We start from the raw sequence: 27805 nt of genomic DNA, 5'->3' as shown, positions 1-27805 counted from the left end.
ATAAAGTTACAAAATTCATACAAAGTTTACTACCTTATGCAAATACATAGTCCCAAAAATCATTTGATGATATTTCTACAGGCTTATCTTTCATGAAATTAGTTGGTGAAATTTCTTTTTTTAAAGAAACATATTACGATTGTCAACAAAATTAATTTATCATTGCTCTGAGACAGTCACATGTAGGTCACATTTTCTAATTTCATAACATTCCTTAAATAAAATAACATTAAATACTTTTGTGCATGTGTGTTTGAATCAAAGGAAATACATTCTTGTTCTTGTAGACATTTCAAGTACCTATCCTAATATAATACACACACTCAACCTCACACCAATATGCAAATGACACAAAATAGTGTAAATATGTATATATATAAATATATGCCTGCATCCTACGTAAGGGCGAAGTCTATGAATGTGTTTATTCCGTCATAATACACATATAGACGTAAAGACGAAGGTAGAGGGCATTAAGGCGCATTACGAACAACGAAAGACGAAAAAATTTGCCTTAAACACAGATGTAGAGAAATATATATATATAATCATTTACATTGCTATTACCTATATATTTGTTTTATAGTACTGTGTTCTCAAATACAGTTAATATGTGTTAATATATGGCAACAGTGTGCAGTAACAATAATAAAATAAGGTGACTACGTTCATCCAAATCCATCAAGTGCCCCCAATACAGTAGTACAGAAGCCATCTATCCCAAAGCTAACATAGAGGGCCTCTTGACTACTTATCCCTAACCCAGTGCCAATCCCCTGGCTCCCCTCTTCATCAACATCTAGATTTTCCTTTTTTTATTACTGCCTTGAAAAAGCAAGGCATCACTCAAAAATGTTATACTGTAGGGGGTTGATTGAGAGGGGAGATGAGGGGATTGGCCCTGGGTTAAGCCCCTGTTACACCTTCACGGACGCAACATGGATCATGGTTGAGAGGTCATTGTTTATGTGATCCCAATCAAATTTGAATAGTCTATGATTCAAACAACTACATGTTTTTACAATCCCGGATTTGCACCGTTAAACTAATTCATCTATATTTCATCTTTGCATAATTTTCTTGACCTTATAATGACAATTAATTTCATTTAAATCTAATTATAAATATTTCAGACATTTCCACGAATTCATTGCAATTTACATGATGTATACTGTACAAACATTAATGAAATAGAATTTCACTTCTCGATGTACTGGAATGACTAATCTATCTACACTCCTTTTTCTATATCATAGTGCACCCGTCTTACTAAATCACACACTGAACCCCAAAACAAGAAATCAACCTGTATAAACTCTCTATACAAATTAACATACATCGGATAAAAGCTATTTAATGTACAGTATAAAATACAATTGTTTAATAATATTAAGTGCATTTTCCATTTTCATGAGGTACAGCTTACATCTGTATTTGTAAGACTATATGTAGGTAAGTTTTTTTTACCAATGCCACAATAAAATTTTGCCACAATTTTTTTCGTCTTCCTGCAAGTCAGAGCAGTCTAAGACTCAAAGAAGACTTCTATAGATATATTTCACTTCATTTCTTTCACAAAAGAAAAACATTTCATTTAATGAAATTCATTTGTATTTCAGATTGAGTTTGAGATTTTTTTCACCTATTATTGTCAATGAAATTCATATTGTTTGCCCAATATCATTATCTTAGTTCATAGTGAGACACAGAGATGGAATCAGAATTCAGCCATATCTGATATGGCCAGAGGCAAATAATTTTTAAAGGATGTAAATGCTATAAAATGGTCTTCAAACACTATATCTCCATCATACTTTAGGCTCAAATTTTTGCCTTGTATACAAGGTGGTTATGAAGGTCAATTATAAACAGGATTCACAAAATATTTGCAAACCATTTCTATATTTTATCAAAAATAAAAACGTTGCCACAAATGATTCATGACTTTTGTTGACATTCATATTCCAAATAAATCACCTTTGACAACAGACAAATTTCTCCTATTTTCTGTTTATCCATGGAATCAATATGGACAAGGCAGACAAAAGAAAAACAATTAGCATTACACTAAAATATCAAACATTCATCCATATCTACGTGGAGTAAATGTATATTTTGAGTTGTATGGCAGTGTGTAACTTTTCTATCTAAAAAATCAAATGTTGGCACACAGGACGAAACTCAGCTTCTGGCCACTGCAATTCTATTACCAATATAATCTATAACACCTACCTACAGATTCTGAAAATCATAAATCCATCAATTTTTCTTAAAGGCATAATATCACTTTATCACATCTAGGTACATTTGCATGGTAGAAAATGAATGAACATCACTTTTCTCAAATCATAGTATTTGAGTTTAAGTCCTTCTGTTCATTACCGGTAAGCTGAAAATATGCTTGCAAAAATAAATGTAAAATTGATTCATCTACATTGCAAGTGAATCAAGATTACATTAGGTGTGTAAATACAAAGCATTAAATTCTCTCTCTCTGAGGATCCGGAAGGCATGTTCAGACATGATATGATATCATCAACAAAGCCAAGCAACATATTATTTACAATGTAAATAGGATATGTGGCTACAATAGTTTGCCGAGTCAAGAGACATGATTTTGTCATCTGGCTAAAAAAAAAAAAAAAAAAAAAAAACATATATAGACCCATTTACATTGTCATAAAGTTTGCACAAATATGAGTAGTTTTACAATACTGGAGAGGGAAAGTGTAACCTCAGACTAAAAATATAAATTCCTTCATAAAATGCTCTGAACACACTAATTTATCAATAAACATTCATGAGATATCCATATAACCAGGGGAGGTAGTTCAAGCGGTCTCCAATGATATGAACATATTTTGAATTTTTTCTTATGTATGGGTTTCTATTTGCATTTTTATGAATTATGCTTGGTGTCCACCATAACAAATATTACATGAGTTAGAGAATTAGCTAAATTTCTTCATGCAAAAGTTCAACATTTCAAAGTTTTTAGTTTGTGGTTACATATGATTGTATTCTGCCAGTAAACCATGGCTGTGTTAATTTCTTCGCAGATTTTTTCTACCTCTGAAAATGCGTGGAACATTTGTTAAACAGTGTCCAAACGTGGACACCAAAATGAAAATGGCTGCCACATTTAAAAAAATCTATTTTGGATTGATTTTATTAATCTGTTTTTATAGAACTTTGTGCTATACAGATTTCTGTATATGGATGCAGAACACGTGTTACCATGGACACCAAATATTTCCCCTAATTTAGTACCCAGAATTTATTACATTTAGTAGATTTTGAAAGCAATTTCTCATTGTTTATCCATTATTCAAGGAGTTCTTCAAATTGAAGAAGTTTTACTAAGGTATCTCATTTGCTAGTCCACATTCTAGCTGCACTTTGGAACATTTGTTACCCCAAAACAAGGTGGACACCAAGAGTAACGCATGTTCCACTTTGGAAATGAGTAATTTGAAACCTTTAGTTACAATGTATTTGCAATTTTTGCTATTCCCTGCATACTTGACACAGTAGCAACATAATTACAACAATGAGAGCAAAATACATATGAAATATGTTGATTAGTTGCATAACATGTATACCCTGTTTGAGCATGTCGCATTTTAGTGTCCTCAACTTGACTATTTTTCCCATAAAAAGCCTTGCAAAATGAAAATGACTTTGTCTTTGGGCCTAATTTTACCTGTACTATCTCTACATCATGAGATAAGGATCCCTTTATAAGAATCAACACATTTGACCTTAAAATATATGAAATATGACATGTTCAAAACTCTGTTGGAGAATCTCTTCAGTATCATAAAAATACTCATATGATTCCATCACTTTGTCCATGAATTTTTGGAAAAAGCCTCTTATAGTTGATAGGCAAATTTTCTCATCATGTCTGAACAATATAAATTTGCATATCTTGTCATGCTGTCTCCTCCGGGCTTCATATTTTAAAGGTGTCCTGCACCTTATCAACAACCATCTTGGCTATGGAGAGAGAGGAGGTGGCCGCAGGGGAAGGAGCGTTCCGGACGTGAAGTACCCTAGATGCTATTCCACCAACTCCGATGTCAAAGACAAAGTCGTCCACCAAGTTGCCGTCTGTGTCCAGTGCCTGAGCTCTGACTCCAGAGGGACCCCTGTAAAGGAAGAACATACAATTAAAGAGCAGGGAAAATTTGAAATCTTGCCAATGAGACCAGTTGCCACATCTGAAAACTAAGAATAGGGTGGTGTTTCACAAATATGTTCAAAAGATGTGCATGACTTTAAGCACAGCTGGTGACCTGGGACCCAAAACAGATTAGAGCTTAGTGCTTGACTGTTCAATTGATTTGTATGATCCATTTATACATCTTACCGTTCTTACATTTATCCATATGTTCATTCCTTCATTCTATCACTCACCATGTGGCATCAGAAACTTTGATGTCACGGAAATAATTTTCAAAGAGCTTGACGGGTGATGTATTCACTGATTTATCTTTCGATCCCTCCATCCCTCTTCCTCTATCTAACCATCTACCTACCCATCTTTCCATCAATCTAATCCATCTAACCATCTTGCCAATGAGACAAGTTGCCATTCATCTGTCCATCCATTTATCACTTTAATCTGTTACTCACCTCATGGCATCAGATAATTTCGAGATCACGGACTCAAGGAGCTAGATCAGTGCTGTTATCAGTTAATGATCCATTTTTTTTCCTCCCTCCATTCATCCATCCATCCATCCATCAAATATCCTTTCCCTCCTTACACTGAATTATTTTATCATTTAATGATTCACTCCCTCTATCCCTCCCTACATTCATTCATTAATTCATTTATCCCATCATTCTATCACTCACCTTGTGACATCAGAGACTTTGAGATCAGGGACGTACTCCTGAAGAAGTTTGACCTGAGCTGCATAGTTGAATCCTCTGTACATCTCTCCAAGTCCATATCCAAGATGGCGGAAGGCAAGTTTTCTCAGACCACTGGAGGTATAAATTTATTATTAAAAATAGTAGAAGCATGGTTTTACTCACTGATCATGACAGCCCATTGGCTGAAATACATTCAGTTCCAAAGTAAAGAAATAAAATCATGAAACACATAGAGTAATACATACAATAAGTCACATCAACAACAACATTGCACAGAATAAGATGTTTTGTCTTCGTTATGTATCACAGAAATATTACTGTATTTTTACATAGGAATACAATTTTCTAACTTTTGAAGAGTCATTTCACTCTGAATGGACCCAGAATCATCTTAGAAATAGCATTTGGTGATTGTTGTCAGAAAATTTATGATCATTCTTATTGTTGATCTTTATATGACCAACAATAACTCTTACAATGTCAGTTAAATGGCAGTTCCATGGGATGTTTTATGTGGTTCCAATCTGTAACTTTGGCATCACTATGTTGCCAGAGGAGGTTCTCTGTAAAAAGCTTAACTATAACTTCGTCTCTAAAAAGTAAAAATTTGAAAATTAGCTCATCTGAAAGAGTGCTCTTGTTCTTCATACTGCTATAATTTGAAGTTGTAAAGAAAAGATGATTCACAAGAGTTTTTTTTCAGGACAGCTTGGAAGTTCTTAAGAGATTGCACAGTGTGAACATCTCATGCATGAGTGAACCCAGACTCTAAACCTTGTTTTCTCCTTATTCTTTGAATCTCTCTGAATTTCTTCTACATTCAGTCAATCACTTGAGGGGGTTATCTTTTTATCAATTTTGACAAGTTACACATAATTTTAAATGGTGTGTTAGATCAAGCTCGATAAAAATACCGAAATTCATTTTGGGTGACTTATTGTTCGTTTTGGGGTGACAGGTCACATATAAAATGACTTAAAAGGCATTTTGAGGTTTGACCCTGTCTTAATATCTTGTGGGTATGTTTGTGATTGGGCGGGTGTAAATTCAAATATATCATATACATCATATAGCCCTAATGGATTATCTCAATTCAAGAAAAGATAATTACATCCTTACCTAAATGAGGCAGCATCTATCATGTCCTTCAAACTAAAATCAAGAAGGTTGTAACCTTCTCTTTTCAGTGCTAGAACAGCATTAGGACCCAGCCATATACTACCATCAACTCGAGGAGTGAAGTGTACACCGAGAAATGGAAACTTGGGGTTGGGAACCTGTTGAAAAAAAAGCCATTTTGAAATACCACTGATGTAATGAAAATGATAAACAAATGACCACTACGACAATATAAATCTCATCACAAACCTTCATAAAGCTGAAGGTTCTATCAATTCTTTTCTGGGATAGGTCACAATATTAATGAAAAGATCCCTTAAATCTGACTTGTCTTTTTTTTCTAAATTTCTACAGGGATACCATTGAAATGATTACAATGTAGATTTTTCAATAGACAAATATAGATCTGTCTTTTGGTTTCATTCAGAAAAATTGGCTTAAATAAACAAACATTTAATGTCTTGGATGCAAGTTTATTGCATGCCTCCATAAATACTTATGGCAGTTTACCTCATTGTTTAATAATGAATATTTTCTCATCAACTTTGTTTAATTATTTGTATCATTTTTGAATAATATTTCTCTGAATAGTTCCAACTGGGCTTGTGTGTAGCTGGATATACATGGATATTTAACAGATAGCATATGATGAAACTTTAACACACACACTCAGTCTCATGTTTCTTACTGTCTCTCTCTTCTCAACAGTCTTCTCTCTGTCTTTTATCTCTCTCTCTCTCTCTTTATCTCTTCCTCCATATCCGCCCATCTCTGCCTCTCTCGACCTCTTCCTCTATACCTTCTTATACTTCAGAAACAAAAATGAACTTACTGGATAGATATTGCCATTTACGAGGTAATTTTTTTCTGATTTGAGTAGGAGGTAGTCGCCCCTGAAAGGCACAATCCTTGGAATCTTGCTACAGCCAGACATCTCTGCTACACGATCAGAGTAAAGACCAGCACAGGTCACCACATACCTGCATCTCAGTGATTTCTGTTTAGAGGATACAAGGATCATTGGTCAAAAATCTGTACAAATATTTCTTGAAATATTAACCAAATTTACTTGAATACCCCTGAATAACTATATTTTAAATATTGGATTTACAGTTTTCATTGACCACAAGCAATCAGAAGAGGTTCATAATCTGGTTATTAGAAATGTAAAAATATAATAATTTCTCCTTTTTACAACTGATATATTGCAATCTAGTTGAATCCCTTTGCAAAAATAAGGTACAAATAAAGTACTGATAGTTCATCCTGCGCTTAAATTTCAGTTTATTTCTTCTAATAAAGAATGAAATACTAACATAGTGTAGTAGGTTTCACGGTACACCATGTATTCTTTCTTGGGCATATGTTGGTCCTGAAAAGGACCACCCAATCTCGACGTTTCGACAAGTGTGTTCTTGTCGTCCTCAGGAGAATGAGCAAAGTTTGTAAAAGCAGGCCTTATATACTCTGTCGAAGTGCCGTATACACGGTATCTCGCAGGTACATGTCTCTGATTGGCTAGATAGGTCACATGACATCCACATGTGCGGACGTGGGTGACAACACACAAATTGGGCGCGCAAAACCAGCGACGACCGGAAATTGCTGTCAGTTATCATTCCCGCTAGGATTAGCATGAATGACAAAAGTCACCACTTCCGCCCATACACTGCAGTGCTCACACGTGTGTGGAATGTCCGGGTAGGCTAATTAGGCAAATTAGCCTCTTTGTCTAGAACGGTGAGCCAGATATTGCTAAGTTGGAGGCCGCTGTCTTGAGGAACAGTGTTATGTTCCTCAATCTCCAACGCTTCTCTGACTCTCCGTTGATACCAGTAGGGGACACGGGTGACCAGTCTACTCTCATCCCAAAGAATCCGGTGATCATGTGTATGGGCATGATCGATGATTGCAGATTTCTCCCTCTAGTCTCTCCTACCATGGGCCTTGTGTTCCTTAATCCGAGTGTTAAAGGAACGACCCGTCTCTCAGATTGAAGCTTATTTGAGGAACTATGACGAACCTCAATGTCGGCTTCTCTCAAAATCCTCTGAATTTTGTGAGAGGCTGTTCCCAGATATGGAAGAACGACTCTCGCCTTGGGTTGTCCTACACGAGGGTTCCGCGAGGGGGGAAGCTCAGTGCAGATCTTATGTGAGGGGTAGTTGTTACATTTCAAAACACGTTTGATATGCTCAAGCTCACCTCTCAGGTGGATCTGGTCACTAACCTCATGCGCTCGTTTGACTAACGTCTTGTTGATGGATCTCAGCACTGATGGGTGGTGGAATGAACGATAGTTCAAGTACCGATCAGTGTGAGTAGGTTTCCGATAAACCTGATGGGATAGGGATCCCTGTGCCGTCCTCGTAATCTTTGTATCAAGAAAGGGGATAGACCCCTCATTCTCCATTTCCATGGTGAACTTGATACACTCGTGTTGAGAGTTGAGGTGCTGTAAGAAATTGCTAGTTTCCTCAGCACCGTGTTGCCAAACCACAAAAGTGTCGTCCACATATCTAAGCCACACTTTGGGTTTGTGGGTTGCTGACTGGAGAGCCGTCTCCTCGAAATGTTCCATGAACATGTTGGCTACCACTGGGGACAGGGGAGACCCCATGGCAGCCCCTTCCGTTTGCCTGTAGAATGTGTCTCTCCATCTGAAAGAGGTGGAATTGAGGCACATCTCAAGCAAGTCATGGATCTCTAGAGGAGACAACTGTGTCCTGTCAGGGAGAGTTCTGTCAAATTTCAATCTCTCAAGGATGATGGCGCAAGCATCCTTAACTGGTACACTTGTGAACAATGACTCAACATCAAAGCTGATGAGGAGGTCATTGTTAGAGACGTTCATCTGACAGATCTGCTCAACGAAATGTTTAGAGTTTCTCACGTGATGCACGCCCTGACCAACAAGAGGCTGTAAGATGTAAGTCAAATGCTGAGCCAGTGCGTACGTGGGAGATCCTCTAGTAGACACAATAGGTCTGAGTGGAGTGTCTGGTTTATGAATCTTCGGTTGCCCAAAGATTATGGGACATAGACCAGACGAGCTCCGGAGTTGTCGGTAAATGGGTCTAGACAAGACATCCTTCCTCTGGAGAGAGAGGAGCTTATCATTAACCCTACGTTCGATGGCCGGTGTGGGGTCTCTAGGAAGTTTCCTATAGGTCCCCGAATCCAGTAGTCTTTGAACCTTGGTCTCATAATCCAATCTGTCCATCACAACAGTAGCATTACCCTTGTCTGCCTTGAGAATATGAATGGAGTTATCCTCTCGGAGACTAGCAAGGCCTGACTTCTCGGCTTTGGTGAGGTTAGGCCGAGGTGGGTTAACCGAAGTCAGTACTTGTGAGATTTGGATACGCACTGTGTCTGATTGAGACCGAGTAAGATGTCTGAGGTTGGGTTCAATCTTCTGGATGAATTCTTTTCGGTTTACTTGCTTAGGAGCCATAGCAAAATTAAGTCCCAATGAGAGGACCTGATGTTCATTCTCCGACAACTGACGTTGACTGAGGTTGACAACAGTTTTGCTAGGATGCAAGTTGTGTCTAGGCTGGCGGTTGTGTCTCGGCTGGCGGTTGTGTCTCGGCCGACATTGAGGTTCGTCATAGTTCCTCAAATAAGCTTCAATCTGCCCTCACTACACATAAGGACAAGCGCAACTCCAAGGACCTCCCTGGAGTTTACCGAATTCCTTGTGAATGCGGTAAAGTTTACATCGGAGAGACGGGTCGTTCCTTTAACACTCGGATTAAGGAACACAAGGCCCATGGTAGGAGAGACGAGAGGGAGAAATCTGCAATCATCGATCATGCCCATACACATGATCACCGGATTCTTTGGGATGAGAGTAGACTGGTCACCCGTGTCCCCTACTGGTATCAACGGAGAGTCAGAGAAGCGTTGGAGATTGAGGAACATAACACTGTTCCTCAAGACAGCGGCCTCCAACTTAGCAATATCTGGCTCACCGTTCTAGACAAAGAGGCTAATTTGCCTAATTAGCCTACCCGGACATTCCACACACGTGTGAGCACTGCAGTGTATGGGCGGAAGTGGTGACTTTTGTCATTCATGCTAATCCTAGCGGGAATGATAACTGACAGCAATTTCCGGTCGTCGCTGGTTTTGCGCGCCCAATTTGTGTGTTGTCACCCACGTCCGCACATGTGGATGTCATGTGACCTATCTAGCCAATCAGAGACATGTACCCTGCGAGATACCGTGTATACGGCACTTCGACAGAGTATATAAGGCCTGCTTTTACAAACTTTGCTCATTCTCCTGAGGACGACAAGAACACACTTGTCGAAACGTCGAGATTGGGTGGTCCTTTTCAGGACCAACATATGCCCAAGAAAGAATACATGGTGTACCGTGAAACCTACTACACTATTCTTCTTCGCCATGGAAACCTTCAGAAAGAAATACTAACAGTAGTTAAAAAAAAAATCACTTGTCAAGTTATCCATGAACCTGGCAGTTAGAACACACCAATGCAGCTGTACGTAGTTTCTTTGTACTTCCAGAAAAATGGAGAGCTACTTGAATAGATTTGTTTCGAGCTTTATGGCAAAACTCATGCAAGGTTGTTTAAAATAATTAAAAGATCATTGATGATTAAGACCCCCCCCCCCGTACTGTCATTACCACGGCAACACAGTTTCTGACAAATCTGGCCAAAAACAGAAGCAGTTTGATCTGCAATGAATTTGCTGGCTTTTTGGCCATGATATATTCTAACCATGGCAACACAATTTACAAGACAGGTGAAAAATATGTCTTGCACATTTTTTCTTAAAGACCAACGTATGTGCCAAATTTCATGAGAATTGAGTAAAAAAAAACTGAGGAAGTAATTTGAACTGTAAAACTTTAACCTAATTTTGGCCAAAGTATTGTTACCATGGCAATGCAATTTCTGACACATGTGAAAAATGTGTCTTGCACATCTTTACCCCCAAAACAATGTGTGTTCCACATTTCATGACAATTAGTTAAAAATACAAACTGAGGAAGTCGTTCCAACTGCAAGATTTTGGAATGGACCAATTGCCAGACCACCTGACTGAACAACCGTCCACATTCCAAAATACCCCCTTCAAACTTTGTTTGGAATGGGTATAAATATTGCAAAAAATGAAATTTCTTTACATCTCCTGTATACTTACACCAGACTTGGCTTGCAGGGTCACGGGATGTTGTAAACCTTGACAAATAAATAAACACAAAAACAATAATAAGTACAATTAGTAGATAGCAAGATATTAAGATATCAAATTAGTTTCAGCCATGTGCAGCCTATCCAGACATCGTTTAGCTCTGATGATAGGTCAAACTTAGAGCTAGGACAATCTAAATTTGGTCCAGATCATGGGATGAATCAATATACTTGTATAGTATCTTCTCCATACTTTTTACACGGGGCATATTGTATATTATCTTTGAACCTGAAATGCATCCAACACCTATGACAGATATAATATCACAATCTTGCATTAATTTCTGAGTAAACTGACAAAATGTACTTACATTTTCACAAGAAATATTAGTTTTGTCACTTGTATTTTGTTGAATTACAACAGCGCAATAGTCTACAGTCCAAAATTATAAGTTAGCAGGGTGGAAGGAAGTTGCCACATAAAGTGATATTCAAAATTACAGAAATACATGAATATCAAGTTCATCATAACACTTCAACCCAAAAATTAATGACGATACTATTCCTTGGGTTAACATGCTATGAATAAAAGCAAAATAGAATATGAGATATTCAAGAATTATCCATAGTACCCACTGTTTAATATCTACTGCTAATTTTTTTCTCAAGTATAACTGCTTTATGAAAGAAAATACAAAGTTTGTAAAATCATTATATTATCAACCTTCAAGTTTTATAAATCGACCCCCTCTCTCCCTTTCTATTGGTAATTCATAGGTTGATAGTAGATCATCTCGAAGATTCAAGGGAGTTTTGAAAGAAATCGCAATGAGAAAATTGAAAGAAAGATTGAATTGAATAATTCCCTCATGATATGAGGAGAGTAGGCATGCAATTGATTGCATCTTCATTCACCCTTTGACTGGTGAATTCTGTCATTCCCAAAGGCTTTGTCTAGGGACCATCCAAATCCAGTAGGCAATGTGGTATTAAAATACAACAGATATATTATCCTGCTATGAATATTGTTTTATCAGATTTAATTTCCCGCTAACTTCAGATTTTTTAATCATAAAAGCCGACCCAGATAGATTCTTTCAGTGAATTCTATCACAGGCAGAATGAATACCTTCATGTTATAATGAAGTGAGCCTCTCCCATTCAAGATGAAATCTTCATGAAATTATGATAGCGATGTGAGAGAGAAAGTCGACATTGCCTTGAAATAGGTTTGGATTTGTGTTAAAGAATAAAAGTGACCAATTTTAGGCAGAAAAAATTCCTTGGTTGGCATTTATAAGTTTAGGTGACAGTGTAGCCAAAGAGCACTACAACAGCCTTCTAAGATAGTATAATATTATTCAAATTGAACCAAAACTTTGAACCATCATCTATAACTGATTTTTGAAACAATTCAAACATGCATTTATTGATCATTGCGAAAGTATGATTGCCTGGAAAGATAAAAACTTTTGTCAGGGGAAAATATGAATAAAGAGTAAACATTTTTTAATCATTTAAATAATTTAGAAAAAAGTGACTGTTAAACCTTTTACTTTTGGAAACAACAAAATAATAAATATTGAATTATACCAGCAGGAATCTTGAAAGCAGAATAGTTGCAATGAAAAAAAAATCAGGAAAATCAAAGGGGGAGGGGGCAGATTTCTAATTTACCAAAGTTTAAGTGTAATTGTGCTCTATGCTGCGCATCGTACTGCTGTCATTGTTGTACGCATTGTATATTTCATACATTCGCGCATGCGCACTAGACTGTTGAATACGGTCTCATATTCAATGGCAAATTTTGTACAGGAGCCTATGGGATATTCATTTTTAATGTATCGCTAAAATGCTCTATATAAATAATACTTGTTACCTTCTTTTGAGCCAGTTTTGCCTTCTGTTGTCATGGCAAAGTTTGTAACCTCAAAGTTGGTGAAGATACTGCCTCCAAGCCTCTCAAAGTTCTTGCCATAGTATTGTGCAACCTGGCCCCAGTCAACTATCCCAGTGTTTGGAGAATGGATGGCCTTTACACCCTTAAGTAAAAGCAGAAAATTCATATCAGTTTAATAAACACACATATAAATACCCTCCCTTTCATACAGAACATGCAAAAGCACATATAGCACATTTGTACATGTATAGAAACCTTCCATTATTCCATATTACATGTTACCTGTTGAAAAACAATTAAATAATTACACTTTTTTTTTGTTACACATAATTATTATATTTGTAATCTGCAATTTATTGTTTACTAGTGGGTCTTTCTTTTTTCCTCCTTCATTCCTTTTTCCCCTCTTTCCTTTATATTTTGCTACACCCTCTCTCTATTCTCACCTTTTCACAGGCTTACTCTTGCCGTTCTTGCTCCCCTTTCTTGCTCCTCACCTGCTTTTTTTTATATAGGCCCCTATATATAAATTTAATCTGTCTTATTACATGCATCTGCTCATTCTATTTCTTCTAATACTATTATTGCATTTTAAACATAATGTATATTTTTTTTCTTCTTTAATGGTCACTGCATGTTATGTATTTATTTATTTCTTTGTTATGTATTTAAAAAAAATGTAAACTCACATTGTTAGTCTTCTGACTTTTTGATGAGTATTGTTTAATAAAACCGAATTGAATTTGAATTTGAATTTGAAAACCAACATATTATCTTCATTCCTCTTAAACATATACATAATGCCCCTACCCCATCCCCCTCTCATCTTGGGCCGGATTCACACCACATAAAAAGGTGTCCAAATTTTTTGTGCTGGCCTCAGTCCTGCATTTTGATAAGAGAGATCTGTTACACACAGGTTGACAGTGGAGTGAGGCTGGCCTCAATCCACTTTCAACAAGTGTGTAAGAGGGCCCTAAGATTACTTGTATTGCATCACCAACACTATGATAAATGATTCTTGTTGAAATGCAGGATTCATAGCATTGTAGAAAATTGTACCTTGCAATATGGTTCCACTTCTCTGATCTCATCTGAATTCATGATCCTTAGTCCCTTCACACCATTTTTCTGTCCTCTTTCATGCAGTGCATCTAGTCTTGGTATTTCCTCTGCATTACGTGCCACAATAAGCTGGACAGGAACAAAGTTTTGAGTAAAATAATTTCATGGAATTGAAATAGCACTATGTAGCTTCATGATTCAGTACCTTGTTGCAGCTTATAATCAAAAGCCTCTGGTATAGCCATTTTGATCAAATTTTCTTTTTTAAAACATCAATTTAGAATGGGTCAGCTTTACAGTATATTTTTTGTAAAAGAATTATAGAATACATTCTAAATCACATGAAGCAATTGAGTCTTTCATTTTGGGGGGCAGTTTTCTATAATTGGACCATGAAGTCTAATTTACAAATTTATTTTAGCTCAAACAATTAACATCAGTATACCTTTCCACATCTTTTGTAGGGAAGATTATGCTCATCTAGATACTTGTAGGCCAATTCTAAACCTTCTACACAGAGTTTAGCCTTCAGAGACCCAGGGGTGTAGTAAATCCCAGCATGGATAACACCACTGTTGTGACCACTCTGATGCAAAGCTGTAAAGTTCAAAATTCATGAAAAGAGATACGATTATCATTTTTTTGTCTCCTCTCCCAAGAAGTCTAAATATTTCTTATTTGGCTTTTTAATACTGGAAAATCCATTCATTTTTACTGGTTTGTGCATACTTTCTGTGCTGTCACATTGAGGTGTCATATCAAGAGAAAAGTCATTATTATACAGTGCATCCCACAAAAAACTAAACCGAGGTTTAGCGATGATTTATCATAACTTAATCACAAATACAATAGTCAAATGACCTATCATTCTAAAGCTTAGATGTCCTCTTTTAGCTGGTATAATATTCAAGATTTTTCGTCCGCGCATGAGTGAGTAAAAACAATATGAAGAAATGATAGCAATAAGTCATTTGGCGGGGGGTATCAAAATTTCAAAAAGAAAATCACATGCCTAAAAAGTTCTATTTGCTCTTTAATTTGATAGCCAAATCGCAGAAAATGGTCAAGAAATAACAGTTATGTTTCTTTGAAACAATGCTTGTATTTCAATAATTTCAAGAAACATACGTGTTTTCACCAGTTCCCCACTGAAGCAATCGCATAGTTAACAAGACTTTCTGCATGGCTGATCGTCAACAAAACGGAGTGGTAAGTCTAAAAGCTATCCTGTAAAACCTCTTCACTTTATGAAATTATTGGAATTCAAGCCTTATTTCAAACAAACAAAAACTTTTTTATTTCTTGACCGTTTTCTGTAATTCAGGTATCAAATTAAAGAACAGATATTGAACTTTTTAAAAATGTGAAAAAACATTTTGGTTTCCTTTCTTCAAATTGTTTTTGCTCACTCATGCATGAATGACAAATAACCTAAGTTATTTCAAATGAAAGAGGAGATCCTATACTTTACAATGACAGGTCATTTGTCTATTATTGCGATTAAGGCATGATAAATCATCTGTAAATCTCGGTTTCGTTTTCTGTGGGACGCACTGTATAGTGCGTATCTGTGCATTCACAATTTTCTACAATTAAATCGTACTGAGTATAATATGAATAGAATGTGAATGGAATAAAAATAGTGAAACAAATCTTTACCTAATAACATTGATATCTCATGAAGGAATTAATGTGACATATTTGCCAGGAAATCTAGTTTCCCTTTTTTTAGAACCCACTATCTATATTACAAAAAAACAACTTGACTGATACCTGGAACAATTCACTTGCATGATCAATTTTAATACACCAATAAAAGTTTTGTTCAGAGTGATAAAAACTGATAAAGCCCTGTCAAAAAATGGTTGAATTAAAGGAGAATGAAACCCTCGAAACTAGCTGAATCCATATCAAAGAGAAAAATCAAAGAAACATATTGTTGAAAGTTTGAGGAAGATTGAATGAATAATAAGAAAGTTATGAGCATTTGAATATTGAGATCACTAGTGCCATGTAGATCCTCCCATCGGCAATGCGACCAAGATCTGTGATATCACACACGTACAACTCCTTCATTACTTTAGTACTTATTTCACTTATATTCTCACTTTTATAGAGTCTATCACAAGGTTAGGTGTTTTCTTTATGAGATGACAAGTACAGAGGTTTCACAACATTATATCATTGATGAATCGTTTGTCATATGATTAGAATGAGCAAAAAGAGATGTTTTGGGGTATATTTTCAGTGTCCGAATGGGAGAGTTGTACGTGTGTGACATCACAGATCTTGGTCGCATTGCCAATGGGAGGATCTCCATAGCATTAGTGATCTCGACATTCAAATGCTCATAACTCTTTTATTGCTAGTCCTATTTTACTCAAAGTTTTGTTGATCTTATTCTTTGATTTTTCTGCTTTCACAAAAGCTAACTTGCTCCAAGAGTTTCATTCTCCTTTAAATGATCAATTGAAATATAGAAAAGTAATGTTTTGATTTGGCATACCGTCAGTAACCTTGCAAATAAAGGATATGCACTGATTTACGTTGCTACTTAGATGACAAAGAAGAAGTATTATGAGTGAGAAATGATCATGGTAGCAAATGATCTCTATCTTGTGAGAATGTCTCGCAATTGATATGACACAGTGGTTTCTTTTCCTCAAGAAGAGCGTTCGAAATAAGACATGATTTTGAACTGATCTATTACCTTTGAATTTAAACTGATTTTTTGTCTCTAACCCCCAAATTTAAGATACATAGTGTCACCGTACCGGTACTTCATCTACAATGCACATTTTCAAGAGAAGTGTTCTCAAGAAAGAGTGTTGTAAGAAGACTCATCTGCTATGAATTCTTTCTTCAAGAACTCTTCTCTTGAGTACCGGTATATCAATTTTAGATGAAGTATTGGTACTATATGTTAGAGTTCCCAACCTTTCAAACTGATAATTAAGGATTATCTATATTTTAAAAAATACACAAAGAAAAAAAATCAGCATTTCTAATAGGAATTTGCAGTGGGATAAGCAAGACAATTCAGAGAAACCATGCTTTGACTGTCAAAACACAGATTCTTTCCTCCAACTTCCCAGGGAGATGAAACAATGCTTATTTTTATCGGCATTCAAAAGTTAATTAAAAGATATAATTTCAGCTACATTTTAGATGGAAGTAATGCAATGTTTGGTTATGTAAATGGGGGGGGGGGGGTGGGGTAGTTGTTAAGGATTTTTCTTGGGCAAGTTACTTCATAAATTTTATTTGTGCTTTTCTATATGCTTCTTTATGCATATGTATTCTGTAATTATAATGTACAACTGGGATAACCTCTTTCAAGCTCCTTTTAGCGTTTTGTTTTTTCACATATTTTTCTTATCATTTTTATAATTTCACATTTATATACCTGTTTACTATGTGATTAAATCCATTAAGTTTTTGTTTGTTTGAATGTATTCATTTTGCATTGTGTATTATCATGAGAAATGAAATATATCAAATTCAAATCAATCAATCATATTAAACATGTTGGGAGGTCTGTTGTAGTGTTGTTGAAATTCCATAGGGTTTACAAGGACTTCAGAGGGGTGAGAGGAAAACATGTAAGTGTGACCTTGAACATTGACCTTTTGACCTCAAAATCGATAGGCTTCCTTAGATCTATGCTAGTATCATACACACCAATTTATTTGAGCCTAGGTTAGGTTAAACTGAAGTTATCACATTTACAAGGACTGCAGAAGGGTAAGATGAAAATATGTCACCGTGACCTTGACCTTTGACCTCAAAATCAAAAGGCTTCCTGGGATTTATGCTAGTATCATACACACCAAATTATTTGAGCCTAGGTTAAGTCAAACCACATGTAAAGTTATCACTTAACAAGGACTTCAGTAGGGTAAGATGAAAACATGTCAGTGTGACCTTGACATTTGACCTTTTGACCTAAAAATCTATAGGCTTCCTGGGATTCTCGCTAGTATTATACACACCAAATTATATGAGCCTAGGTTAAGTTAAACTAAAGTAATCGTGTTTACAAGGACTTCAGAGGGGTAAGAGGAAAAAATGTGTGACCTTGAACATTGACCTTTTGACCTCAAAATCAAAAGGCTTCCTGGAATCTATGCTAGTATCATACACACCAAATTATATGAGCCTAGGTTAAGTTAAACTGAAGTTATTGCGTTTACAAGGACTTCAGAAGGGTAAGATGAAAACATGTCTCTGTGACCTTGACCTTTTGACTTCAAAATCAATAGGCTTCCTGGAATCTATGCTAGTATCATACACACCAAATTATATGAGCCTAGGATAAGTCAAACTAAAGTTATCGCGTTTACAAGGACTGCAGAAGGGTAAGATGAAAACATGTCACTGTGACCTTGACCTTTGGACCACAAATCAGTAGGCTTCCTGGAATCCATACTAGTATCATACATACCAAATTATATAAGCCTAGGTTAAGTCAAACTTAAGTTATTGCATAAAAACTTACAAGGAAACGTTAACGGACAGACGGACGGACACCGAGCGTGATACCATGATACTTCCCATCCAGGTCGGGCATATAATAAAAAAGTGATATAAGTGATACTTACAAAGTTGAGACTCTTTCTCCACTACGGCAAGTTTAAGATTCGGCTGCCTCCAGATCAGCTCCTGAGCAGTTGCAAGACCAACTATCCCACCTCCAACGATACACACATCAAAATCATTACTTCTTTGGGATGTGGCGTATGATCTGATAAAAAAATCAGACACAATAAAATCAATCAGGGGGAGTGCCTATTGTAAGCACTAATTATATGGGAAAAACAAATATGTTGAATATCAATGAATACTTGATCAATGCAAATATTCAAGCCTTCAATTATAATATGAATGAAAATGTGACGTGAATGAAGATACGATTTGTCAAAATATATTCATTCAGCAGGGTGTATGGTTAAAAAAAATCATTACATTTTCCATAACAAACATATTTTTCAACACTGGCAGATCGGGGGGCACATCTGGCCCGTGAACCCCCCCCCCCCCCCCCTTTAGAGGAATGATCAAAATTTGTAATGTAAATTTGCCGTTTTAACACAAGTGTGCCCCCCCTTTGAAAGCGAGGACTTTTTTTTTGCTTTTACAATTTTTCGTGGACGAAATGACCTTAAATTCTGAAAACCCTTTTTTTTTTGCTTGTCAAATTTTCCTCAGGAAAATGTGTCCCCCTCCTTTGGGAAAATCCTGGATCTGCCCCTGTTTGTCAAATTAATTCAACAAATATTTGATTAAAACAGGATGATACTCAACCCAGTGCCAATTACCACTTGTTTGAAGAAAATAATACAATAGAAATCTCAGAGAAGGTGACATTTGGTGGGTGTGTTTTATCGGCAAACCTTGGCAATATTGTTAGGTGGTATTACAAGCAATAGACAAGGACCTCATGAATTATTTTTACTCTTCAAAAGCTACAAAAAAAGCATGAAAGCTATCCCAATGATCAGGACCAGGTCCAAGGAAAAGAGTTAGCAAAACGAGATTTACACAGATTTGTCTCCTGTTGAAAAAAAGTGGCACTGTTCGGTATGGTACCCCAAGTCAACGTAGTGCCCCTTTTCTGTGAATATACAGTACCAGTCAAAAGTTTGGGTACACCTGTAATCAGAACTGATTTTTTACAATCATTTATAATTTATTCACTTAAATGCTCTTCAAACACAGTGACAAATTAGTATCAAAATAAAGGGTAATTATAAGGCTTCAAACTGACTTCAGTTTGAAGATGAAAAATCATTTCAGAAAGCACTCGGGCGTGTCCAAAGACCCCTCTCTCAAACTGTCAATTTAAGTCAAATTAGGATTTTTGTTCTTTTGCATTTTTAGGTTTAACTCTGTGCATTTCACAATATTTTATTGGTTTTAAGAGATGAATCTTTCAATATTAATTGATAAGTAAACAACAAACATCGTGTCTGAAGCAAACTAAGATACCCTGAAAAGGCCAGAATTAACCAGGAGAAACAACAAGACTTCAAACAGGATAGTTTTAGGTAAACAACAAATATAACACTTATGATAGTAGAACTCTTCAGACACAACCATAGCTGTAGCGCTAGCCTTTCCCGGAAGTCCCATTTCCCTACAGTACATAACTAGGCTAGTTGTGAGTAATCATCAAAATGCTTAGTGTGCAAACTATAACAGTGCAAACACTTACAACCCTAGCTGGTTTAATGTCTCTCTTTTTTTTTTCTTCTTCTTTTTCTTAGCTTAAAATAAAATTTAAGGTAAGATTCATGATATTTATTGGCTGATGCAAGTATTTAAAAAAATCTAAGTTAGCACTGCTCATGATATTGTCACCCTCTATACGCGTTTTGTAGCTAGGCGACGATAACAAAGACGGCAAGATGGCGACAATAACAGACTGTGAGTAAACGCTCCTTTACTTTTAATATTTTTAATAGTTTTTTTAGAATATTATTTTAAAATATGACTCTTTACTGCGAAAAGGTCTAAATGGTATTGTAGCCCATGATTTATTCTACATGTACATAAGTTTGGGCTCAAAACCATCAGAAAACGAGTACAGTAATCAGAGTATTTTGGAGCAACATTATTGTTGGCAAAATACTTGGTGCATGTAGAGCAATGGCATCCCATCCCTGGCTCCGTGGAGATTAAGTATGTCAGTGATATGACATTAATCTCCAGGACCCTCCTGGCTAGGCTAACCTAGACCAAAAGCTTCGGTCTCTGTTATGTTGGTTGTTCCGCTGAACTCCGTTGGCTCCACTCACCAAATACAGAGACCAAAGTTCTAACTCGATCTGTACAGGGGACTCAATGGCCATATGTTTATGTATCAAGTTCGGATAAAACAGGGAAGTGAAGTTGCGCGACAGCCGAAATAAGTCACTGTTTTTCCCCCTTTTAAGTTTATTTTCCCCGTTTTGGTGCATTTCAGGCCAAAACAGAATAATAATCTTTATTTTGGTAGTTCTTTTTATGGTAGTGGATCGTATTACCGAACACTTTTCATGAATTCAATCATATCAAACACATTATTCTCATAAAATTCACCAAACTTTCACCATAAATACACAATTACCTACAAAATATAAATATGTAAAAATTTTGCCGAAATCGTTTTTCCGTTTTACATTATTAGCTTCCAATCGGACCCCTCTTCGCATGTGAAATATTTTGGTCATAATTACCGAACGTGTGTTTTCTATGGGAAAAGTTGAGAAAACAACAAAATCACGGATGACCATATTTTATTATTTTTAGAATATTAAGACTTTGAAAATGTGTTTTTGACCATTTTTTATCATCTTTCTATTCAAGTTCTCTTTGGATGTTGCAAAATTTTGAGCGTATGAAATTATTTTCTGATGCGCGCGTTCGGAATTACAAGGCCGGTCGGTAATACAATCACTCACTATATATATTTATTATTTTTATGAAATAAAGACAAAAATCGATGAGCCCCGTTGGGGGGATTTTGCATTGTTAACCCCCTAATGGTGGCTGCACGATAGCGAGCCGTCGGTGTACGAGGAGAAATTAAAAAATAAAAATGTTAAAAAACTCCTCGAAACAGACGGCTGCCAGTGCCAGCTGTCTAGGCTAACCCACTCAAACTAGTAGTACTAGTACAAGGTTAGTAGGCTAATAACCCAGCCCCAGGGCATGCAGGGGGCAGGGAGCTGTCGCCGCCAAAACCCTGGGGCCCCGTTTCTCAACACCGTCATAAGTCTAACTTCTTGACTAAATCGGAGATAGTGAGCTACTTGTCCGCTAACCGTTTCACGAAGCCTTCTTTACCAAGATCGGGTACAACAACCTCACTAAATATTTATGACACCTCCGAACCTGTCATAACTTCTTTCTTAATGACGTAGTGGCATCACGTGGGTAGACTATGTCTATGACATGCGAAAGTGCCTAGAAATTTTAAAATTACAATCTTACATAATCAATCATAGAGGTTGAAATTACATCACAAAACAAGTGGGTTAATGCATTCAATGATAATTGTAATACAAAGAAACTATAAAAACTGTTGGTAAATGCCACAAAACCATTCATTTTGAAATAGTAAAATGATTTAATCGATAAAGATTCTACCACGTCAGGCCATCCATAACTGAACTCGTATTTGTTGTTTTCAGACCCCTATTAACAGTTGGATGAATTCTATCTCTAATTTATGCATGCATATAATTTGTCCAATATCGTATCTTTCGGTATCAATGATTAAAAATGTATCGTTAATCTATATTTTGATGACGTTTGAAATCGTAAAAATCCGTATAATTATCATCATTTTACAAAGAAAATCGTTATGGTTTACTTTCGTAAACTATTAAAATTGGGTATCCCGGGGGTACCCATCTCAACGTCCACAAGTGATTTTTTAGTCATGAAATGAATTATTCATAATTTAATTTTCTCTGCAATTGAATGCTTCAGTCTTCATGGTCTAAGTATGTATGATGCATAATTCACCTGTGCTATTATTTTGAAAAGATTTATTTCCCAATCTATCATAATATTTGCAATTTTGTCATAATTTTTCTTTTTGAAAATTATGCAATTTTGTGACTAAGGCTACGTCTCGTCTGCTCTTTTTACCGATAGTATCGATATCAAGGTATTCTAGTTAGGAAGCCTTTCGAGAAACAGGTTTAGTAAGATTGGAACTAACTCTGTGGTTGGTGGATATAGTAAGATATGACTAACTTGTCCATGTGTTGAGAAACGGGCCCCATGCCTCTAGTGGCGGGCTCTACTCTGGACCGGGCCTAACCCAGAGAGCTCCCGCCCGCGCAGCGGGCGGGAGCCCAGAAGCTTACCGTGTATTTTACCATTGTCACCGGACTAGGGTGATTTATGGTCTAAATATTTCTCCAAATGAATTGTGAAAACGGAAAGTATACAATTACCACGATTATATGGATGAAGGTCTAACGAGTGGCAGATTCCTGACATCTGGGCACAGTCTGGAACCTCAAAAAAACGAAAAGTTCTCTCCTTCTACCCAGTCTCGATCGGCCATTTTGTTACGATTTTTAACAAAAATGGCCGATCGAGACGGGGTAGAAGGAGAGAACTTTTCGTTTTTTTGAGGTTCCAGACTGTGCCCAGATGTCAGGAATCTGCCACTCGTTAGACCTTCATCCATATAATCGTGGTAATTGTATACTTTCTGTTTTCACAATTCATTTGGAGAAATATTTAGACCATAAATCACCCTAGTCCGGTGACAATGGTAAAATACACGGTAAGCTTCTGGGCTCCCGCCCGCGCAGCGGGCGGGAGCTCGGAGCTCTCTGGGTTAGACCGGGCCCGGCTCGCGACTAGACTAGCATGACTAGCGACAGCGTTCGCAAAGGCGCAGCTGAGAACTGAAATACCACCACAAACCTATTTTTAGAAGAATACCGAACAGAACTTAGAGAACCATTTGGTGAAGCTAACAACGGAAAACATCTGTCCCAAGTCTGCTTTCGGAGCAAATGCATAATATTGAGCCTTCCCATTTTTGTGAATGTCAAGGATAGAACAGGTATTGGTACCGGTACGGTGAATTGGACTATACAAATAAAAAGAAAATTAAATGAAAAACATGCAAGGGGGCAGTGCAGCCTGCTCTAGAGTTACGCCAAAATGATATGGCTTTTCAAGACTGGCACAACGACATTTTTGAAAATAAACAATGTGTAATTTACAGGATTTTCAAGGACACCCATAACTTAGAGCCTTATCTCATACAACTTAATGAAAAAGATCGAACATATCTCTGTAAATTTAGATGTGGCAGTCATTATTTGCCTTGCGTCAAGGGTCGTCACGGTTATGAAGGGGTATTCCTAGACAGAATAGATTATGTAATCTTTGTAACCTGGGTAAGATTGGTGATGAATTTCATTATTTATTTGAGTGTTCTTACTTCAAATTAGACAGAAGCAAATATATTCCCTCTCAGTTTGCCAAACATCCAAACACTTTAAAATGCATAGTCTATTTAATACTAAAATTCCCAAAACACTGTCAAAACTTGCCAAGTTTGTTAATATTATTATGACACAGTTTCGTAGATAAGTACCAAATGTATATACCTGTATATTAACCTGTTATTATATCCTTTTTCTATCTCTTTTTGTTATTCATGTGTTCAACAGTATTATCTTTTGCATTCAAGGCTTCCTTCACCTTTTTTGCCATCTTACGTTATAGCTTTTTATATTTATTCATGTTTTGTTATGTATGTATTTATGTACGTATGCATACTATGTATGATGTATGTATAACTGTGTATATTCTCATACTCCGAAAGGGGTCGACAGAATAAAGTTTCAGTTTCAGTTTCAGTATATCAAACCAAATTTGATATTTCCAAATTTTAGGTGCTCCAAAATATGAGATATATTTCTCAAATTGGGTAAATTATCTAAGAGTAGCTAGTCTACTGGTGGCCTATACTTTAATCTATCTGTTTACCCACATGGCCGGGGCCCGTTTTAGTAAAGTCTCGTAGGCCAACAGGGGCCTCTGTTCGTAAGGAAACCATATATGTATCTCATATGGAGCCATATTTAATGACACATGGGATCTCTCAGGACACGCTCTTATGGTTTGCAACAGGGATATCCAATGAGAAGAATATATGCCCATGATTTAGATTTTTTGGGGTTTTTTTTTTTGGGGGGGGTCTTGGTGCATGAATCTGGAGTGGATTGACCCTTAAGGGTAAATCTTGGTCAACCTTATTGGGTACCAGATGACTGGGCATACTCACATGGATAGAATATGAAAATGCCCACAAGGGTAACACAGCTAGTGATAACCTGTGTTAAAGGACAAGTCTACCCTAGAAAAATGTTGATTTGAATAAATAGAGGAAAATCAAACAAACATAACTCTGAAAATTTCATCAAAATCGGATGTAAAATAAGAAAGTTATGACATTTTTAAGTTTTGCTTAATTTCACAAAATAGTTATAGAACATCCCGATCGGTATGCAAATGAGGAAACTGATCACATCACTCACTCACTATTTCCTTTGTATTTTATTATATGAAATATGAAATATTCTAATTTTCTCCCCAATGTCCTGTGTAAAAAAGTTTTATTTCTCCCTGAACATGTGGAATTAACATTGTCTAACATTTTATAGATCAGTGAAGTTGGTCCTTATTGTCAAATCTGTAAAAATTGAAATTTTTGTATAATTCAAACAATAAAAAACAAAAGAAATAGTGAGTGAGGGACATCATCGATGCATGTGACTAAATTGTGCATATTACTGTTTTGTGAAAAATAAGCGAAACTTTAAAATGTCATAACTTTCTTATTTTACATCCGATTTTGATGAAATTTTCAGCATTGTGCTTGCCTGATTTTTCTCTATTGATTCAAACCAACATTTTTCTGAGGTGGACTTGACCTTTAAAGACTAAACGGAACATATATTTGGGTCAATTATTTGAATAAGATGGAGGTAGAGTATACGTGGATGGTTAACACAATGGCCAGGGAGATACCGGTTGAAAGTTTGGATATATCTCGACCACATTGGTACCTGATGGGAGTAATGGACATATCAGTACGAATAAATATTAATATTCTCCATATGGATCTGTTACCCATTTCCCCAACTGAACACGAACAAATGGTGAAAATCTGAGAGAAAACTCTTTAGGGATACAGCCCGGTTTATTTCCAATTCGTCCAATTGCCTACTCGTCTACTATCATATGGTCTATCATCGGCTCGTCCACTATCCACATGGTCTAATTGCCATACGTACACTCACCATATCGTACAATAACCAGTTGGTCCAATAGCCATTTAGTCCATATACAATTTCGTCTAATTGGACTAAGTGTTAATTGTGCAAAATGAATGAAAATGAAATGGATATTAGACCAAGTGATTATGAGACGAAATGGTGATTAGACGAAGTGATGATTGGACCAAATGACTATTAGACGAAATGTCGATGGACAGAATTACATTAGACTAAATGACGGTAGACCATGTGGTGAGTGGACGAGTTGGCAGTAGACGAATTGGCAATTTGCCGGGACAAATCAAATGGGTACCAGGTGGGAATAAGCTGGGTATGCCCATATGAAATGCACATATGAAAATCCCCACATTTCCCCATCTACTTTACTGTGGAGGTGTCTTGGTGTAGTGGTTTAGTCACTTGATTCTTAAACCAAGAGTTGAGGGTTCGAATCCCACCTGGCGCTAATGTCCTTTTGCAAGGCTTTTACCCCTGTTTGTCACTCTCTACCCATGTGTTAAATGGGTACTCGGTAGGATGTGAGTGTCCAGTGCACAGATAAACGGTTGCCTGGCCAGGATACTCTCCAGGGAGTGGAGATGGTGCACTTTATGTGTGGAACAGTGATGGATCATATGACCGGGGTAATAATTTAATTTTTTTATCAATGTGATTATTATTACTATTATTATTGTTGATATTATTATTATCATTCCTCTAAACAGGATCAAGTCCGTATTTTTTCTTGAATAACTTTGCTCTAACAAAAAGCACCAAGTAATTTCAAGTGCAACTAAGAACTTTACACTACTAATGTCCGAGAGTCTTTCTTATCAATCTGGTTGTGCCCAAGATAGCTGCCTTCTGAATGTCGTACATCCGAAGATGAGGAGAGATCTTGGTTATGCAGGCTTCCATTCCCTTCTTCACCATTCCTGAGTGACCAATGATGACTGGTGTGACCTTTGCCTTCACGTTCCACATCCTCTCGATCTCAATCCTTAGGTCTTGATACTTGAGCCGTTTATTATTATCATTATTATCATCATCATAATTATTATGAATAATAATATTAGATTTGTAAAGCACAAGTATCCACCTTGTTAGGTGCTCAAAGGTGCTCCTATATTACCCCGGCTAAACTAGTCTACCGATTCCAGTGCTCACTGCTTTTTGAGGAATTACTTTCTGCCGGTAGCCATTCACCTCACCTGGGTTGAGTGCAACACAATGAAGGCAAATTTCCTGCTAAAGGAAAACAAGCCATTATTATCATCATTATTCTTATCGTCATCATTCACATATTTGTTATTATCCTCACTATATTTATCATAATTGTCATTATCATAACAATTGTATTATTTAATATACCATTATTATCATCATCACATCATCATCGCACTTATTGCCTTAATTACTCTTATAATCATTAATTACAAAATAAAACAGAGCTCCAAGGTAATATAAATATGTAATTCAAATGTAATTATTCAACAGTTGAATAAATTCTTGAATTGAATTACACTCAAAATTTTCAGATCAAGCAACAACTTGATTTTTTTTAATATTGAAAAAATACAACAGACTGTAGAAGAAAAAGAAAAGAAGAGAAGATAAGAAAAATAGTTATGATAATTGTATAAGCAGTAAAGGTAGCGATGGTGATGAAGGTGACGTTATTTCATTTCATTTCATTTCATTTATTTCCATTTCTGGTAAAAAACATTCAAATACAATCAAATATTTACAAAAAGAAAACATATGAATATAAATACCAAGAATATGGGGGAGCCAACAGAGGCCATTGGTAATGATCATCATTGATAATGATCATCATCATGATAATAATGATAATAATTATGATGGCAATTA

At 36.3% G+C, this 27805-nt stretch overlaps 1 protein-coding gene across 1 annotated transcript; it reads right to left on the bottom strand.

Moving 5' to 3' along the window:
- Window positions 1-1330: 1330 nt before the first annotated feature.
- LOC129265497 (L-2-hydroxyglutarate dehydrogenase, mitochondrial-like) lies at window positions 1331-23720 on the bottom strand. Its single transcript, XM_064101952.1, has 10 exons — window positions 23565-23720; window positions 18737-18879; window positions 14581-14732; window positions 14133-14264; window positions 13050-13212; window positions 11181-11218; window positions 6836-7000; window positions 6004-6161; window positions 4864-4995; window positions 1331-4151 (listed from the first exon to the last, which is right to left on the bottom strand). The coding sequence occupies exons 1-10, from the start codon at window positions 23678-23680 to the stop codon at window positions 3956-3958; spliced, it is 1395 nt and encodes a 464-aa protein (XP_063958022.1). The 5' UTR covers window positions 23681-23720; the 3' UTR covers window positions 1331-3955.
- Between the last annotated feature and the right edge of the window lie 4085 nt (window positions 23721-27805).

Source organism: Lytechinus pictus, chromosome 7 (genome assembly GCF_037042905.1).
Source record: "Lytechinus pictus isolate F3 Inbred chromosome 7, Lp3.0, whole genome shotgun sequence".
Taxonomy (NCBI): domain Eukaryota; kingdom Metazoa; phylum Echinodermata; class Echinoidea; order Temnopleuroida; family Toxopneustidae; genus Lytechinus; species Lytechinus pictus.
Note: the sequence above shows the minus strand (reverse complement) of the source record. Positions and strands in the feature narration are given on the sequence as shown.